This window comes from Trachinotus anak, unplaced genomic scaffold, assembly GCF_046630095.1.
Source record: "Trachinotus anak isolate AG129_WGS33_773 ecotype Australia unplaced genomic scaffold, CSIRO_AGI_Tana_v1 ptg000009l, whole genome shotgun sequence".
Taxonomy (NCBI): Eukaryota; Metazoa; Chordata; class Actinopteri; order Carangiformes; family Carangidae; genus Trachinotus; species Trachinotus anak.
In genome coordinates, this window is record NW_027273860.1 from 17,738,732 (window position 1) to 17,759,070 (window position 20,339).

General features: G+C 40.1%; 1 protein-coding gene across 1 annotated transcript in view; it reads right to left on the bottom strand.

Annotated features, from left to right (window-relative positions):
• Positions 1 to 20,339, bottom strand: part of LOC139625745 (collagen alpha-1(XXI) chain) — a 66,914-nt gene that overhangs the window by 27,855 nt on the left and 18,720 nt on the right. The window contains exons 17-18 of the mRNA XM_071485921.1: positions 20,061 to 20,114; positions 6,934 to 6,978 (exon numbers count right to left, since the gene is read on the bottom strand). Of these exons, the coding sequence (XP_071342022.1) occupies positions 6,934 to 6,978; positions 20,061 to 20,114 (99 nt within the window). The remainder of the gene's footprint in view (positions 1 to 6,933; positions 6,979 to 20,060; positions 20,115 to 20,339) is intronic.

The window sequence follows — 20,339 nt, forward strand, 5'->3', positions numbered from 1 at the left end:
GAGCTGTTACACTGTGCTCTCATGAGGAAGTAAGCTCCACTATTCACTGATGCAGCAGGGGACAGAGCAGACCAGGCTGCTGGCTCTGACACAGCAACCTTATAAAACTCACTGTGTCATTGTTGGACTTTTTTTTTTTATTACAGAGACCACTGTGTCCCCAGTCCCCCAGTCTCTCTGCCCATTAGCATCACAGTCTCTTGAAACTTTGGCACAGACTCTAAACCTCGGACTCGTGTGTGAGGGGTTATGATTATGTTGTCTTCAGTGTTACATTTTCAGATTCAGGTGCTGACTGCATATACAACATACATATTATTTACTTGTTTCTATGTGTTTGGTGCACTCACTGATACTCTTTCACAGAGCGTGCACTGGACACATGTGGTCATGATTTTTAAACTATGCAATGGAACAGATATGATCCCAATCTCCACTCAAGGTTACTTGCTTGTTCTGGAGCTTTTGACCACATCACACAGTCTTCATGATCAAAGTTTGCTCATTATGGTGAGCAGCTCTAAGATTTCTCAGCGATGTTGGCCAGAGAGTTCAACTTGACAGCTTATTCTTGAACTCAGAAAAAGCAGTTGGTAAAAGAGTCTCACCTCAAGGTCCAATTATTCACTTAATTATGTTAATGAAGTCTGGGTGATATGGTTGGAAGCTCCAGAACAACAACAACGGTAAGTGGACCTTGAATAGATACTGTTTTGTAAACTGCTGTTTCCAAGGTCGGGAATGAGCCTTCAAGCTCAGATACGGTTCAGTTTAAACCAGTCCAGGTGTTGAGCTGCAGCTGCTCGAACTTCTACTACACATGTGCCTGAAGGCTCCATTTCAAACCTGTGGACAAAGCATCACACGGCTCCTTCATCACTCCATTCTTTCATGATTATATTTGCAAATATGGCATGTAGCAGAAAAATTGCCATCCCTGCAACCCTGTCTCCTAGAAATGACATTTCTATACAACAGAACTGCAACAGCAAACACATTTTGTTTGAAATATAATTGTGACCAGGTTACGTTTTTCTATGAACATAATGAGCATACAGTATGTTGTTCATTTACATATGTGGCAAATCGCTGAAAATGCTGATACTGAATTTATCAGTAAGATGTTCAAGGACAATATATTTGTTTTCGACCAAAATATCCAATCTTGCAGTACAGTGTCCAATTGTAGCGGTTATGTTAAATCACTAACAGCTCTGTGGTCTGGTTTAACACAGAAAAAAATCACATTGACCTCAACATGCTTATTTATAATTAACAAAAACCACCATCGAACCTGAACCTTAACCAAGTGCTGTTGTTGCTAACCACAGACATGACTCATAAATATATTGTTGCTATTGTACTCTAGATGTATAGAAAGATCATTTCTAAGAACCAGGGCTGGTCCCTGAAGAAGCACCATTTCACTAAATACATTTTTTTGTGTGTTGGTTTGTAGAAATCTTTTTCTGTCATTGCAGTCCCCAGAAGACTCTGATTGGTTAAAGCTGCTCTAATCAATGATGTTATAGCCTGTTAACAGTGGTCAAATGACTAATTGCAATGTGGAACAGGTCAGTGCCACCGTATCATCACAGACAATCATCCCTGGACTCCACAGCTCCTCTCAGTTCTGCAGAGCCTCTTTACGGACGGCCAGCTAATCGTTCTGGTTTTACAGCCCACAGCTTTACTGTTATGGGTTCACTATGGTCTCACTTCTCACTTCATCAAACTCGTTTCCAGTCGGAGCATTCTCCATGAACAGCTCTGATAAACCCACTGTTCACTGCCCGCTCCACACCTAACAGCAGACTGACAAGGTTAGCCAGCCAACACGGTGCAGTACTCAGCAGTTAAAGAGGCAGGTTTTTTTCGCTTTTCTTTTTGCAACACTCTCGCATTTACTGGCTAAAAACACAACAAATAAATGGTAATGTTGCTCCATGTCTGCTGGATGTGTAAACATTAAACTGTTTGCTAATATGTTAGCCATATCAACATAATTAATATTGTGCTTACACCTTAATGCACTACCCTGATTGATACAGGTTTAAGGTCCGTTGGCGCACAGTTAGCATAGTCCAGCTAATCAACATGCGCCTCCTCCGTTCCAGCACAAGCTTTCAGTGATTATACAAACTGAAAAAAAAACACAACCAACTGCATTTCTGTGATTTCTGCTGCAGGAAGAACAGAAGCCAAACACGTTTCACAACACAATCAGTCATTTGAACTTTAATTAAATTTTATTATGGATCCAATTTTACATTTAGGTTTTAATTTTAAAAAAATGTCTAGTCCTTGCATTTTTCACAGACAATAGAACCACAAAATGTTGAAACTGTCATGTAAACCTGACAGATGGTACTTATATAACCGTAGTGAGCAAATATAAAGAAGAATTATATTAAGCAGTGTCTTGTTATATATGTATTATCTGTCAGATGTAAGCTTATGGTTAATGAGTGGTTCTGGAAAGGCTGCTGTTTTGAAGCATTGACTCTCCACCTGATATGCAAACACAAATGGATCATACTGCAGGATCAAAGTGCTTTACATTCAGACTATGTGAATCTGCACTGATGATTCCACTACGGATAAGTTCACTGTGTGAGTACGTGTGATAAAGTAAAGTTATAAAGTGTAATCCCTGGGATTTAAAATAAATCTGATGCATCCACATATCAGCAGGTGTCTGACATGGTGGCTTTACTTTGCTCACAACAGTGGGGCTTTTATCATCAAAAAGACATCCTGTGTGCTCTCTGCTGTCCTCTCCTAATCTTTGTCTCAATCATTTACAGATATAATGTCTTATTTCAGCGTCAGATCGAACAAATAGTTTCTAATTTTCATTCAAATGGTTTGTCAGACCATGGAGGAACGAAATGTGACGTTAAACACGAGATGAAATATGAGATGCGTCAGTTTTTCTGGTAAAAACAGGAGCAGCGATGAGGGTGATAAATATTTTACCGAGGAAAAATTCACAAACACATTAGCAAAGAAGCGGGCCCTGCATCGTAACATTCGTCTCACTCATCCATCTCTCAGCAGCGTACCCGCAAGTCTGCGGATGGATGAGGATACATGATCTGTCTTTAGCAGACCCTGGTTATTGACACATCATCATCATCATACCTTCAGCCAGAGGCGAGCAGAGGGCAGAGCAGAGAAGGGTGGGATGACAGATGAACTGAGAGGAGGATCGGAGTAACAGAGGAGTTAAAATGCTTCAGCTAACTTGGATATTTGGGATTGAACAATAGCTGTGAATCATGAATAATTCATTTTTCATTTGTTTACAGAACCACTAAATCATACTGTATTCAGTATGAGAAAAACTAAGAGCATTATATGTTCGTGACATTTTGCTTTATGTCAGGGCTTTTGTTGTTATGGTGACCTCCACCTGTGGCGATGCTGAAGCCTTGTCTTTGATGTTATAACGCCATTAAATGGACATTGATTTTATTAGTCAGATGTGCATTTCTGCCTGAGAAATATTTGGAAGAAACAACACGGCTTTGAAAGCTTTTCAGTTGCACAGAGTTACATCTTTGATGTACAAGAAGCACCGGGCTTTAAAGGAAAAAATCTTTTTATAGCTGTTCCAGGTGGCTACTTTCTGTGTTTTCCTTTAATCAGACTCAAAGACAAGTATTTGAAATGCTTCATTTAAAAATCATCGTTTTCTGGAAAGCTGTAGGAGGTCCTGATATATGTCGTTGTGCACATGTCCTTGTTTCAGTGGAGGTGGTGAGTGTAAATTTAGCATGACCCATTGAGTCACAATAGCCACATTTATGGGTGAAATTAAGTGGAATTAGTTAAAAACAAAAAACAAAAAAAACAGAGATTTAATAATGTTTGGTTTGTATGACTGTAAATTATCTGTGTCTCTCTTTGTATGTCTGTAAATTCTGACTGGGTGTGTAAATACATTTTGGGGAATAAGCCTCTTTGCCATCTCACCTAGAGTTAAATGAGAAGTTCAATAATTCATCGTAATGCATTAAAGACTGTGTGTTCGATTTAGCTGTTCACAAAAAGAGGAGTAGAGCACTTGAACCTTAACTGAACTTAGACATAATTAGGAAAGACACACACCTGTTTATATAAAGTCTCACCGTTGATGGTGTATGTCAGAGGAAAAACCAAACCATGAGGCACAGATCTAGGGAAGGATACACGAGAATTTCTGTAGCATTGGATGTGCAGAAGAGCATGGTAGGCTCCATCACTCTGAAATGGAAGAGGTTTGGAACCACCCTGGATCTGACCACCCAGCCAAACTGAGTAATCAGAGTCAAAGGGCCTTGGTCAGATAACCAAGAATCCAATGGTTACTGTGAATAAGATCCAGACTTCCTTTGTGGAGTTACAAATTGACAACTATCAGGGCAGCACACTGCCAATCAGGACTATATGGGAGGTCAGATGAAAGCCATTCCTCACCATTGGTCACAATTCTCAACAGCGTGTATGGAGGAAACCACACACTGAGCATCATTAATGCATCCTTAAGATCAAACAAGGTGGTGGCAGCATCATGCTTTGGGTTGTTTTTTTCTGTGACGGGGACTAGGAGACTAGTCAGGACAGAGGGACAGATGGATGCAGAAAGGCATAACAGAAACACATCAGTGGATTTGGGAAACCTCCTGTGAACTCCTGGAGTGGTCCAGCCAGACCTGAACCCAACTGAGCATGTCTGGAGAGACCTGTCAATGACACTGAGCTTGAATGATTCTGCCATGACAAATGGGAGAAACTTTCAAAAGAAAGGTGTGCAAGTATGTAGGATCAGACTTGAGGCTGTCATTGCTGGCAAAGGTATTTTAAACTATTACTACTTGTATTGTGTGCAGTCCATTAAATATCCATCGTGCAGTTTTGTGTGTGTATATGCAGGTTTGAAAACTTTCTGGATGCACATATTGGCAGAATATTCAGTGGAAAAGATTATTCTGGACTATTTTTATCCAAACTATTCTGTAGATACTTCAGAGGCAGGCTGGCTTGCTGCTAGCCTAGATTCATTACATTAAGCATTGTTTGCCTGTTTGTGTGATAATCAAACACCGTCATGGGGACAGTTTTATGCAGCTTCAGTTACAAGGCAATTACAGCTGGGACAGTGTAGTATAGTAAAACTATTTACAACAATAAAACTTGCATTCATAGTTTTTGTCTCTCAGTGTTTCATGTAAACATCAGCTTGATTGAGAAGGGAGGGTTTTGATTTGGGATGCAGTGGGGAGCTGCTCTGCACGCAATACTGTCGGCTACTGACAAGACAGATATCCACGACTCAGCAAGATGTGTGTGGGTGCGTGCGGCCGTGCATGCGTGCCTGCGTGTGTGTTGCCTGTAATGTATCTCTATGTGTGCTCGTGTAGCCCTCCATAAAGTGTGGGTGTGTGGTTGTGGGGTGTGACAGTGATGAGTTTAGCAGTCTGACTCTTGCAGACATAGGATGTAAAAGTGTTAACATTTAAAGACATAAACATAGTGTAACATTCAGTGATGTTGTTCCAGAGAGCCTCTTAGCCTGAGGACCTGCAGTAATAAATGGTGACTTATGAATAAACCTGTGTTTATCTTTTCACTGCCGGATATAAAAGGCTCTTCAACCTACAGAACAGCCATATGTATATTTTGTCAAAGTTCATTTATATCTAGTACATTCCTGTACCTACAGTGTGCTGCTCCAAACATATCTTCTGTGAGCTGCATTTACAGTAGGGTGGGCATAATGCTGCCTGGCTAAACATGTTGTTCAACAGACATAAATACAACTACTAGCATGAGAATGGCAGTGAACCAGAGACATTTAATTGCTCTTGCTCTTAAAGTCACATCTACTTCTTTCAACAGTACAGAAGTTGTATTCTGTAATTTGCTCATATATATATATAAATAGATACACACACACAGAGACACACACACACGTATACTGTATATAAGTCTTCCTGACTTTTAGTCAGCGATATAGAACGAGTTCAAAAAGCACTAGATCCTATCAGTACCTTCCCATAATACAACTCAACCCTGCCTCGCATTAGATCCTGCATGAGTGGTAAGTGCCCGCATGTTTCAAACTCCATACCTGCTGTTTGTAACGCATGTTTTTCTGTGATAAATATGTACTTTCCAGGGCCAAGCTGCGATAACCCTGATGAGATCTTCCAGGTTGTTTTCTCAGAATTGACAAAGCTCATTCAGAGCCACTGGGGACCTTAAAGACCTGAGTAGTGCTCCCAATGACCAGAAAGTTCACTGTGGTAAAATTAAAACCGGTGGAGTGACCATCTAATTTGATTATCATGGCCTTCAACAGTCGGGATATATGTGGTTTTTAAAACAAGCATCACAGGATAATGAAATACATTTGTTATGAAAATATGGTCAAAGATTTTTTTGCACGGATGGTTCCAAGAGAAATTTAAAGAGAAATATAGTCAATGTCACCTGATAGAAATCAGCAACTCTGTTTTTTTTGTGTGTGTTTGTGTATGTGTGTGTGTGTGTGTGTGTGTGTGTGGCGAGTTTACTAGAACACAGCAGTGTGTAAAAGCAGCAATGAATCTCAGCTCTCATGTTTGCGTCCTGATTATTCTTCCCTTCAAAACTTTATGGGACCACTTAAAAACTAGTTTACACTGATTTAACAGGAATTATGTTTTCTAAGCCACCTCTGCATTTATCCACTGCTATAAACACTTGGCACTCACTCATAATTTGCATTAATACATTTATCTTTTTATGACCATTGTAGTTGCTGTATATTCATTACAGAGTCATATTTCAGCTCTAATATCAAATACCTGAGCCCTTTAGCAAATGACATGCTTATATCGTAAAAAACCACTTCATGCAGTCCTCCTTAATACAAAAGCCAAGTACAGATAATGGGTGTCAACTCACCGGTGCACCTTGAGCTCCAGCAGCACCAGGATCTCCCTTCTGTCCCTGAGGAAAAACAACAGACATGTCAGTACCTTTCACTTTACATCAGGTCTTCTAAATATGTTCCACAGCGTAGCAGTGGTTGTATAGTGTCTGTCATCTGATCATCATCATTTAGTCAGATATTTCTGTATAGAACAACATGACTGATAAGATCAGAAGAATATACATATAAACTGCTTTAGAGACCTGCTTACAGTACTTAAATAGTTTCTGTGGTGTGTTATTTTGTGTTGGATTTTTCTGCATGAATGATTGAAAGAACACATGAATAAATGAAATGATTTTGTGCGAGTTTCTTTCTGTATCCATGTGATTGCGATAAAACAAAAAAATATTTATATTTTTATATTATATATTATATGTGGCTCAGCTTGGAAAATGTTCAAAACTCAAACAGCAAAGCCTGTCAATGTCAATGAGTAAACATCATTCTGGAAATGATCAATTTGTATGAACAGATCTATTTTCTACAAGCATTGGATCTAGTGAAGATCATGTGACAATGTGATGCCCAGATATTTCAAACCATGACCCATATATGATGAAGTCTGGACTGGACATGCTCCGATTCTTGCAAGACCCTAAAAAGATATCTCTGGATTTTGGGGGTTTTGGCGCAGTGATGAGTGTGATGTTAGTTCAGTAAGTCATGACCCCTCAGGATGGACTCCATGATTCATCTAGCACCATTATCAGGTCGAAATTTTAATTTGTCAGATATGTTGGTTTATGACGAACATCAGCAACATCAGCATGTTAGCGTTATTACTGCAAGCATGTGTTGAGGAAAAGAAAACTCAGAGTCTAGTTCCAAGTTTGCTGTGGTGGTGTAAGTTTATTGGAGTTCCAGGTCATGGTGAGCCTACCGACACAGAGTGGGTCTGGTATCAGGAACTGCCCCAGAATGCAGGGCCAGTGAACAGATATACCCTGTCCCCAGGTGTGGTCACAGACAGTTCATGAATGGATCGTATAGTGGATGTGTATTGGTTAGTCATGAACAACAGGTAACTGTCTTACAGGAGGGTGAACTCAGTAGGGGGGCAGGGATGGCTCCCAGACAAGGTCAGAGACAAAGAAACAAAAGGACAAAGGCATGACACTCAGGTAGTATGATCAAGGCTCTGGTCAGCAGGGGAGCGGAGACGGGGAGGGTAGACAAAGGAGTATGATCAGGAGACTCTGAGCAGCAGGGGAGGGGAAATGAGAGAGAGCGACATTTGGTTGGGATTGCCCCAGACGTGTAATGGCAAATGTCCCTTCAAAGAGAATGTATGTTGCATATGTAGATTTTCTTCCTCACATGTTAGCATGCTGATGTTAGCATTTAGCTTAGATGACCACTGTGTAGCTTTATGAGTCGTGGTGCACTCTTGGTCACTTTCTAAACCTGATACATGCTATAAAGCAACTCATTGGATTAAAAAGGTTCAAGTCGTCACATGACCCCAGTGTTTCCATTTGATGATTAAAAATACAAATGTGGTTGATCACTGCGTCACACATACTGATCCAAAGGTCAAGAATTAACTTCCACATGCAACTGAGAGGCTTTTCCATTTCCAATATCAAATGTTCAGACATAAACCTAATAATGTTTGATCTTACACTTCTGACCTGTTATCTATACCTTCATATAGAAAAAGCTTGACTTCGCTAATGTCTATTGAATTTGTGTAATGTTGAATTTAAAGGGAAAGCTTGGATTTGACATGTCGTGAGGTAGTGTCTCTGGTAGTGGTACATTACTGACGCATGGGCAGCCTGTGGTGGGGAGAGTCCTGTGTTCAGAGATCTTGCAGCAACCCTGCAGCTTGTTAAAATGAAATTGCTTGGCACCAAACAAACACATTTTGAGCCACAACACAACATGCAAATAAAGTTTAAACCATCCGCAAGACCTCTATATACTGTTTAACTATGTTTGGTGAATGTATTACAGTGCAAGTGGTATGTGACCAGGTTCCAGTGTGCACCACTGTAGTACACTGGCACTGGCATTATCCATGTGAAACAAGCTGTAAAACATGTGCTATCTGATGCTGCAGTCCGTTCATTTGTCAAGTTACATGATATTGTAACTGTAGTGGTCTTTTCTACAGCAGCCTCAGGGGTCAGGTTTCATTCAGGATTGTAAAGGCTTAGCTTGAAGTATAAAATGAATTCAGATATGACCCCACCTCGTAGCTGAATGCTAAGTGAGGGGTATGCTCATGTTCCACTGCATGTTCTACGTTAAAAAGCTCCTGAGTTATGGCCTTCTTTTCAACATGACATATGCTCCATGTTCCCTATTATGGTTCATAGCATGCCTGAAGGTCTTAAGGCCGGTGTCAGACATGTTTCTGCTTAAACCACTACAGGTGTTAACTTACTTAAACATGATGACAGACATCATTTCTCATTCAGCTCAAAGCTTTGTTGTGTCTAAATGAAGCTTTTAGCTTGAAGATCCAGCGGGAAGAGAACTGTCAGACTATTTCATCATCACACTGGGGCTCCACCACTCAACTATTATCCATTGATTTGACTGGGTTCCCTGTCATACAATTATCAGCACATTTAAACCACCATACTGATTTTGTCTCTCTCTGCTGTCATTACAGTCTATGCCGCTTCACCTCTCCAGCACCACACCGTCGCCAAAGGCCCAGTCTAAGGCTCCCTAGGGGGGTTGGCTCTGATTGGCTTCTATTTACAGGGCTCTATCTCTACACATCTGTCTTATTGACAGGGCCAATGCCAAAGTCTTATATAAAGCTTTGTTGACTTCAGTGTTTCCTGATTGAACTATAGCCTCTCAGAGCCACTGGCATGGCTGCAAACATTTGGTCTTTTAAGTTCTGAATTACTTTGATGATAGTTGTTAGCTAGTTTATTTAATGAAATATAAAAAATACAAATGTATAAAATAATTTTATGTAGTCTAATAAAAAACAATTTGATTAATTCACAGTATGGATGAAAACATCATACAAGTATGTAATGTCATTAAGGTGTCCGTGTCTGTGTTTAGGGTCCTATAATGTCTTCTAAAACTAAGGTCCCATATTTTAAACTTTTTTTTTCTTTTTTAACATGTTTTATTTGAAGTGTTGATATTCATAAGAAGATATATTTGTTGTTTTAGGTACCAAAACCATCTCAGTGTAGTTTTACATCTCCTTTCTCAGGCTTCTCTCTGGAGCTTTAGCAACAACAGGTCAGTCAGCCAATCAGAAGAGAGGCTCAGATCCTCTCTTCTGATTGGCTGACTGTTTTCTGAATGATCTAAAATTTAGAAAAAAAGGAAACACTCAGAGAAACCAAAATTTGCAAGGTTGGATGGTGAGTCCAGGTATGCTGGACTTGGGCATGGCTGAGATCGGTATCTGCGTTGCTTTGTTGTGACATCACAAAGTTACAGAAGTCCTGACGGCTCATTTTAAGGCTCAGTTTCTGAATACAAGCTGTGTGCATCTCTCTGTGGACTGAGGCTTTGATATTAATACAGAACCTAGACCTGATTTATAATCAAAAAACACATGGAAATCTCACCTTATACAATATGGTACCTTTAAGTCTGCGTGGTTTTTATCTCTTTCACCTGCTGTAGACTTAAACCTAATTTTCCTCTTAAGCTGAACTCATCTATGGTCTAAAATTAGCCCTGTTTCAGTGCAGCATTTCAAGTATGACACCATGAGGTATAAAGCACTTTCCCTCTGTTTGAGCTCTCTGCAGACACAGAGGTTACCAGGTCTCACCAACATATATTTTAAGTGCAGAGCCCTGCATGTTGGCAGCGAGGAAACTGAATTAGCTCTCCACTGCATCTGTTTTCTTTTGAAGTGTCTCACCGCACTACGCACATAAACCCATACCAGCAGCAGACCTCATAATTACACAGCCAAGACGGCCACCACGGCCCAATAAATGACAAGATGACATAAATCTCTGGATGTCTAGAACAAGAGAAAATAGACAAGTGCTCTGACACTGTCCTTTCATGTAAGCAAACTAATCTGCCACTTCACCCTGCCACATATTGTTAAAGAGACCAAAAAGACTGTGACAGCTCAACGAATTCAAGTTGAAGATCTGAAAGAAAAGTCAATAAAAGATACAGACACCAAGTAGAGAAAAACAAGAACACACAATGGAGTCTATCTATGAGCGGACCCCTTTATAAAAGAGGATCACACTTAACAGTGAGTTGCTGCCCTGAGTGAAGGAGTTCAAATGCCTCTGGGGCTGGCTCATGGGGGCAGATGAGATTGACTGATTGGCGGAGCTTTAACAGGCATTCAGGAAATGTACCTGACCGCTGCGGGTGAAGAGGAAGAAGAGTCTGAAGCTGAAGATCTTGATTTACCCGCCAATCTATGTTCCAACCTTCACCAATGCTCATGAGTGTTGAAGCATGACCGAAACAATGGAATAACAGATACACGAAGCCGAACTGTGTTTGCCCTGTAGCATGGCTGCAGGAGGAGGAGGGGGAGGAGGATGTGGTCAGAAGAGACCTGCTGCTCCTTCATGTCGAAAGGATCTAGTTGAGGTGGTTTGGGCATCTGATAGGGATTGCTCCTGGCCTCCTGTTAGTGGTTTCCTGGGCACAACCAACTGGGAGGAGACCCCAGAGAAGACCCAGAACATGCTGGAGGGATTACACATCCCATCTGGCCTGGGAACATCTTGGGATCCCCCAGGAGGGAAGTGGATGATGTGGCTGGGGAGATGGTTCTGGGAAGTCTTTGATAGTGTATCAAATATCTCCCTCTTCATACACAGGGATGTTATACTTGTTACACGTCTGGTAATACAAGATGTTGGCACAATCAACCACTGTTTTATCATACCGGCTACCATGCGACACAGAAAGGTCTACATGACTTGGACAGTTAAATGGCTTGTTCACTCAAGTGTCCCAGTCTGCTGCTGTTCGCTGAAGAAACAGTCCCTAACAATTGTTGACAGTGTTTTCTGTGCATTATCCAGATTTACGTGGACATTGTTTCAGAAAAGAAATGCTCTCTAAAAAGCTCTCAAAACCTGGTCAAAACCTGGAAATTTAAAGCTAGATCTGTTTGCATAGCAAGATACCTCCAGAGATAAACATGTTTACCTCTTTGCAAAGTGGGTAACCTGACTCTAACCTTAGCTAGGTAACATTAGCTGATTGATCACATTGATTGGTGTCAGCTTTTCATTATTTTATTTATGAGCTGCTTGACCAACAGCTGAATGGTAACATCATCATATTCTTGTGGGTCATGGTCTGCCCTTTGGGGACTCTCTTTTTGATTTTTATGGACTTAATATTTGGGCTTTTTGTTGATTTCCTGTTTTATTTTGATATTACTTCCCTTGCGTGTCTTTGTGCAGTTTCCCTCCGATGTGATTGTGTACCATTATAAAACTTATCACCTATTATTCTGACGCAACTTCTTCCACCACCCCAGCTTGCTCAGGCACTAATCTATTCTATTAATGGCTTAAAGGGCTGAAAATTTACAACCAAATCTAACTGTTGAATCATTTTCAATAAATGGTCAATTTCTTAACAGTCTGTCTCTGTCTAATATTAAAATTAAAAGCAGATATCAACAGACTATATGGACCATATATTTTTCTCCCTCATACTTGTTATACCATGTTCATTTCCTGCGCTATAGAAACTTTAGAAAACCTGCCAAGTGCCACACGACCATCTGTCCACCCACCATGACAAAAATAGATTTAAAAAAAGCAGACTGCCAGCAAGAGTAGGGTTGACTGATTAATTCTTACCTCAAATGATGTCACTTTACTCCAGGAAGCATGTCTGTGCACTCTACCGTTATAAATAGCATAACCTGTGTGTGTGTGTTCAGGGGTGGGGGGGGTCAGTATGTGTCGGGGGATATGCCTCATTGGCCTCACTCTGAGCATTTACATGGGTGAAACTGCAAATTAATGTGCCTCCACAATCACCACGATTAATCACCTCATTAAATAGCTTAACGTGTGATGTACAGCCGTTTGATTACTTCAGTGTAATGTATTGTTCTGGACGTATTTTAATGGGAAGCAAAGTCAGCATACATGGTTCTGGAAGTCCCTTTCATTTTCTGCTTAAACGTTAGGTTTAGATTGACAGTTGGACCACGTCAAGGTTTGGATAGATATGAATCAACAGACTAAAAGAGGGTCAACAGTGTTAGTAAATATCCAGTCCTTTGATGAAAAGTCAAAAGTACAAGACTGAGGTTACGGTGTTATGCCACGACTCTCAACCTATAAATTCTGTTGTGTGCATCAGCTAGTGGAAAATAAAGTTCAAATAATGTTAGCTTTTTATGGCTTTATATAATATTTTATATAATATACAATATATAATATATTCAGCAAACATGGCAAACAGGGCTGCAGCAAGAAGTTGAAAATACAACTCATGAATCAGTCCTCCAAACATCCTCAAAATTCTCTCTTTTAAATTATGTTATTATTATTATTATTAGTAGTAGTAGTAGCAGTAGTAGTAGGATTGGTATTATTATTATTATTATTTATTCAAATTGCTTCTATTATAGTTTATGCAATTTTTTTGTTTCAATCTATGTTTTCATTCATTCATCAATTAAGTTTCTTCCAAATACATTGTTTATCCATCCTTACAGTTTTCTTCTCTGTTGTGTTGAGTTTGAGCATTCAGTTTATTCATGTATGTGCAAAGTTTACCACATCAGTAATTTCTTTCTCAACCTGGAGACCCCCGGGGGGCTCTGTGCATCTGTACTTGTGGTCAACAACAGAGGATTTGGAGGTCCGAACAGCCTGAGGGACGGAGAAGCTGGAACTTACACATGTAGTTAGAAGATCTCTGAGCTTGCAAAGAAATTATAAGCACAAGGGTTAAAAATAAACCCACAGTGGCTTCTTTAGTTTGTATACACATTATGACTATTGTCATGCATTTGCTTATTTAAGCAACATCATTTAAAGCATCCGACTCTTTCGTTACACTTGATGCTAATGGGGTTAATTCTTTTATCTTGTCTTGGTGTTTTAAAAGAATGGGGAAGAGAGAAATTCTATTTTGATCGCTTGAACATTTTTTCAAATTTCTCCATACAGGTAACAGTTATACTACTGGTAATTACAGGGATAGAGCGTGTGATATACACTATATTTATCTCTCTGTGACATGAAAACCTCACACAGCTGCATCTAAAAATCCATAATCCTGGGTGTAGAAATCTCAATGCCTGATGATAATAAGAGACCTACAACCATCATAACCATACAGCTGAGTGTGAAACATCAAATCCCAAAGTGCTTAAAAGTTGACATATGTTGCTGCAGCAGTTCTGTGTGTGTGTGTGTGTGATTAAAGACCTTGCTGACAGCCTGAGGCCTTGTATAGTATATCTAAGTTTAGGCCTCATTAACATTCAATGTAGCTGTCATGGATGAGTAGGCAGAAATTCTTTACAGTCGATAGGAGATGTTTCCTCAGGCGGTGACCACACGGGGAGCTAATTTGGTTCTGCACAGATCACATCTGTTTCATCTGTTTTTGTTTTTACTATTTTACTATGACTGGGTGTTCACTCCTTTGTAGTTATATGGGAACTGATATAATTTCAGGCTTATTTACAGGCCCTATTCTGATGAGACAGTTTTCACAGCACTGACATCTGTAATACCAAGGCTGTGGGTTTTTGGAAAGTTTGTTGTGCCTCAAAAGTTTCTGTATGAACCACATCTCCCTAAAAACACTTCGACATGACACCAAAACACTTTTCTCAGATTAGTTAATTCATTTATTTTTTCAGTGTCTGTATGTCTCTGTAAATGGTACCTCCCGACATGATGGTGAGATTAATGTTTCAAAGAAACCATGTGGAAAGTGTAGAGTGTAAACTCCTCTTCAGGTCATTAAAATCCCCACATCCCCAGAAACAGTCCTGAGGACATGACCTTTGTGCAGCTGTGGTCCTGACTCTCAGCTCTATGCTGGGATTGGGAGTCTGATGTCGGAGCTGAGAATGATGTCACACCCAAGTTAGCCACATCCCAATCAGAAGCTTTTGTTGCTGCCTGATGGTTGTTTTTATTTTTAGCAGTACCAGTTGATGCTGTATTTTGTGCATGCAAACACTACAGCAACATGTCCACAGATAGGAGCTGGACAGTACTGTGTGTATGACTGATTTAATGAGACTCAAATAAGAAAGAAGTGCTAATAAACAGTATATAACTATTTGCTTTCACTTCTGTTCATACGCAGAGTAGCCATCTTGGATTTTGAGGTCAGGGTTGGTGAAGTTCCTCTGACTTTCTGAGTCAATACTACAATTTCAGGGGGCTTTACAGTTAAATTCCCTTCCTTCAAATGGAGCACGCAAACAGGCTTCATGGTGAAGAGGATGTGAGCTAAAAGGTCAGTGGATGGAGTTTCTGAATGAAGAACTGTCAGTCCAGACCACAAAGCTTCACATTATTGGCAAGTAGACCTTTGAGCTAAGATTCTCTTCAACATATTTTGTTCCCAAAGGTCAAGGATGAACATTAATGCACAAAAAGGTTTCATGTATTTATGCCTTAGGTTACTATTAACAACTTTTTAAGCCAATCAAACAAAGTTCCCCACAGCTCAGTCACTGCTGCTTTGGTAACCACTTGAGTGTCTTCAGTTGACCTTCATTTATTTCCTTAGTACATGTCCATGCTGAGTCCAGTAGTAAGTTAAAGACACTGAGGTTATGTTCCCAGTTTTCCCAGTACAAAATAACAAATGCTTGATTTTCAATCAACTGATTCCAATATTTCAGACTCCAAATTTCAGCTCATTTAAGCCAACAAAATAAATAAAGGCTATGGAGGGACTCTGAAACAGCACTTAGTCTGTAATGTTGTGTAATAATGTGGGAGACGTGAGTCACGTTGAACTGCTCCATGCCAATCAAGCCCTGTCAGCCTCATCACGAAGTCATTTTATCACACATAAAGTTTATAGAAATGGTAATTGAACAGGTTGGGGGGGTAGTTAGTGGGACTTCAGTATCTCTGGTTAAACCTCTTATCTATGGTGTTGGATTTATATTGAGGACTTCATTGGGCCTTGAGTGCCTCTAAACTTGAAAATCTAACAGGCTTGGACTCATATTCGATAATATTGTGATGTTTCCTGCCATATGCAACAATTTCCATAATATCAAGAAAAAAAGATTTAGCAGTTTTGCAAAGTCTGCCCCGCTGCAGAGTCCGACCCTCATTTCACTGCTTTGCTAACTGTACATTGTACCTTGGCATGTGACAACAAAACTGCTGTTTAGTGGCACCACTTAAACATAAAATACAATAATATAATGATATTATAAACCCCTGTGATAATATAGTACATCATGATATTTGGGCTGGACTGTATCAAGATATTAAATTTTGGATATCACCCAAGGAATTCATTTTATATGTGACTGTTATGAGCTGAAATCATGAATTAACAGTACACAAAGTGTTTTGCAGGACTCCTGTGTTTTTAAAAGCACATTCAATACTGGGATCAGTCACAGAAACCCTTATAGAGCTCAGAGCCTGATCACCACCAGACAACAGAAGAGGATGACAAAAACTCATTCACAAACACAGCTGAGAAAGTCTTTAACACGGCTAATTGTCCAACAGTTTTCTCCGATGAAGCTGTATGTGATTACTATCTCTGTGAAATCTGCCTGAAATGCTGCAGATTCATCTGACTGTGGCTGCAGAAAGATGTACAGGCTTTGACTGAACTGAGACGCTGTTAGACCTGCTGCCCTTTCAGCTCAGCTGTGGTGTATTTATATTCTGACTGCTCCAAGGTAAATGTCCTTGTCAGACTTCAACATATATTAGAGAAAAACTAACATGTGTTCCCCAAAATACTCCAAATAAGCGCAGCCAAAAAAATTTGATATGTTTGCTGCAGCGATTCATAACAGGCCAGTTCAGTCAAAGCAGGGGAAAATTTGATTCATAGCAAACATATCGCATCTGATACCTTATGATTTACGGTGTCATAACAGGAAAAGCGTGAGAGAAAGAGAGATCAGTGCGAGAAGAAATGTCACAGCTAGCATGCTATGAAGTGCCAAAAAATGAAATTTATGACTATAATAATGCACCTGGACACATGAACCCAGCAGCCCTCAGTCTGAAGACAGTCTAGGCAAATCTCTTCTTTTAAACTGTACCCTTTTAACCTTAGCATTTTACTCAACAAGCAATTACCGTCAGACTGTTTCCTGTTAGTCATTAAGACGCTCAATGTTCCCTGACGTTGTTGTGGGGAGAGTTTCTCTCTGTTTGTTGGTGTTGCGGCATCTGTGATGCAACTTAACATCTGGTCAACACCAGCTTGCTGCAGGAATCTGTGATAAGTTACCATCTGGTAGTGCTGCCAGTCTGACAAGCATTTGTGTTTAGCTATGTACTGAGTAATGAGATTATCAGAGGAGATGCAGCTAGCAGCAAGACAGTAGCTGGAAACAGCCAGTTAGACATTTAACAAGTTATTAACATGGACAGATTATGAAATGATGGACCCATGGGCGGCCTCTAATTGCTAAACATATACCATTAGAGTTCAGATGTAATGTGCCAGATTATGCTCTCATTATAACTCATATACTTATATGCTCTGCAACAACTTACTAAATACCCTCAAAGCACTTTAATCAAACTGAGCAGAACACATAATGAAAAATACTCCTTTACAATTAAAGGCCTTCATTCGATTACAATGTATTATACTATTGGACCATTACTACTAAGCTGTATTTTAATGCTGCAGCTAAATGGGATGGAGCCAATTTTATCTACATTACACATTTCCACCACTGACTGGTCCCCAAGCAGTTCAGGAGCAAAGCCAAGGTAAACGACTGCAACCATGACAATTAGTAACCACCATAAAGCCAATAATAGTCATAATAGTCTCTTTAATTACTATCTAACAACCCTGTCTCCAGTGTTTATACACAGCTTACTTCCAACAGCACTTTATGTACTTCCAGTGGTAACATTACATACTAATGCAGGAAGTAGTGTGATGTTAATGTAGCAGAAGGGGGTCAGGGAGTGGAGGTTAGGGCAGAGGATGGGCCTTCAAAGCACTGGAGTTGAGCTCATGTCCCATCTAATCCTTGATATCAACGCTGATCAGCTTTGATGTGAGATATTTCATTTTTTTGGCTGCAGTTTTATTATTGTAAAACATACAAAGTGAATATTCTGCATAGGCACTCATTATAAAAATTCTGCAGACGTATGTGAAATTCATGCATTGTCAATATATTGATTCAACAAATAATCTGGATGCCAGTTTTTAAACAGTTAAAGGTTTTTTTAAGGTGCCTTCAGATGGATTTTATTACCAATGGACAGAATCAGGCTAGCAGTTCACCCCTTTATCCAGGCTTTATGCTGAGCTAAGCTAACTAGCTACTGATGGTAGCCTTATATTTAACACAGGTAACATAGAGTGGTATCAATCTTCAAAAAAAAAAAAAAAAAAACATATGCACAATAGCAAAAACAAGTCTTCCAGTTGGTTGTCAGTTGGTTGGTGTTTGTGTCATTCAAAAGTAAGTCAACAGTTGCTCAGTGTCTGTCCTAAACACACTGCCCTCCCTCCACACCGCCACCACCACATATCCACACATGGACACCAACTGTGGGCTGATTCAGCTCCTGTGTACCACCACCCTCCAGTTGGTGTAAAACACTTCCAGATCCTTGGGGAAAGTAGTTTATTATGATAACAGGAAGGGTCCTAAATTACTGAGCAGTGTGGCTGCAAGTCAAACTGGTACAACACTCAAAGGAGTTCAGAGAAGACTCAAAATAGCATCACACTAGTAGTTGGTGGGCGTGCTCACATGCTTGCAGATGTGAGCGTGTGCTCTTTCATTTAGAAACTAGTTCTTTTCAAGTTACCACAGCGGGACATCACATGCTCAACGTACAGTGCAGGGCCTGCGCTCCTGCAGTGGTGATACCTTCATTAAGTGACAGAAGGGGAGAGTTTTTCCAGATTGACTGTGTGTCTGAACTCTGGTGCACATCAGACTGTCTGTTCATCTCTGTGATACTTTTATGCCTAACCCAGGGAAAGTGTTGACTTAGAGGCACAGGAAGGAAGCTACTCACTTGCCCTTCATTGCACCAGGGTACAAAGAAAAACAGTGGACATCTCAGTGACCCAGTGTGCCACAGTTTCTGTTTGACACTCTGCCAGCTTTAAAATCTCTTCGTGTGGCTCCAGAAAAGGTTTTTAAGGCTATATCAAACAATAGGCTATGATCAGGAAATGAATTGTTGGTGTTTAGGACTAGAACTTCTTCATTGTCCTGTGTGCACAACTTTAGATTCTTGCAGATATGTCATACAGCAAAAAGGACCCACACTGATGTTTTATCATTTTGTCCTCCATTTACTGCAAATCAATCGCGCTGATCTTAAAAAAAATTTATAGCCTCTAAGTAGTGAGAACTTTAGCAAAGAACTTTGCTTTTAATTTTTATCTAAATTATGTTATTTTAGTTCCACCTGTCAGTAAGTAAATCTTCATACAACAGTAAAATGAGTAGAAAAAGATGGTTGCTGTACACTGTACAGTATGTATTTGGATACATACAGTTCTTTGTGTACTTTTGTACACAAGTATTTTGAATAGTTAAGGTCAGAACTGGGACACTGACTTCAAATCAGGCCTTATTGGATACATCAATGACCCTCGCTACAGGGTCCCACACCATCATAAACATCAAATTCAATGAAGATCAGAAAAGATTAAATGTCTATTTTTGCATAGAATATAGAAATTCAAGCACTTTCAATGACCCATGTCTACTTATGTCGATTTTCAAAAACTTTTCTCAAATTCACAAACTTCCAAGGAAAGTAAACCCTGCCACTAATGCTCTTGTGGCTGAATGGGAGCGAATCCCTGCAGCCAGGCTGTTACAGCAGCACACAGTATTACTGCCTGTGGTTTTGTCGTGAGATGTTCAACAATCACAGAGTGTAATGTGTGTCTCCCACCTGATCTCCCCGTATCTACAGTCCACACTGACCTTTGGTCCTGTTTGACCGACCACTCCACCGGTGCCTGGCAGTCCTGGCTCCCCCTGGTCGACAACAAACACACTCTGAGAGACAAACCCAACAGTGTTACAGTATTTATCGGTCTCACTGCTAAGACTGCAAAGACTTCTGTGCAAATCCCAAACACACACACACACAGACACACACACACACTATGCAGGACCACAACACCAAACCACCAGAATTAGAGTTGTGTTCTCTGCTCATAGTAGAATTATTTACTGTGCATCTGGGCTCCTGTGGTTAGG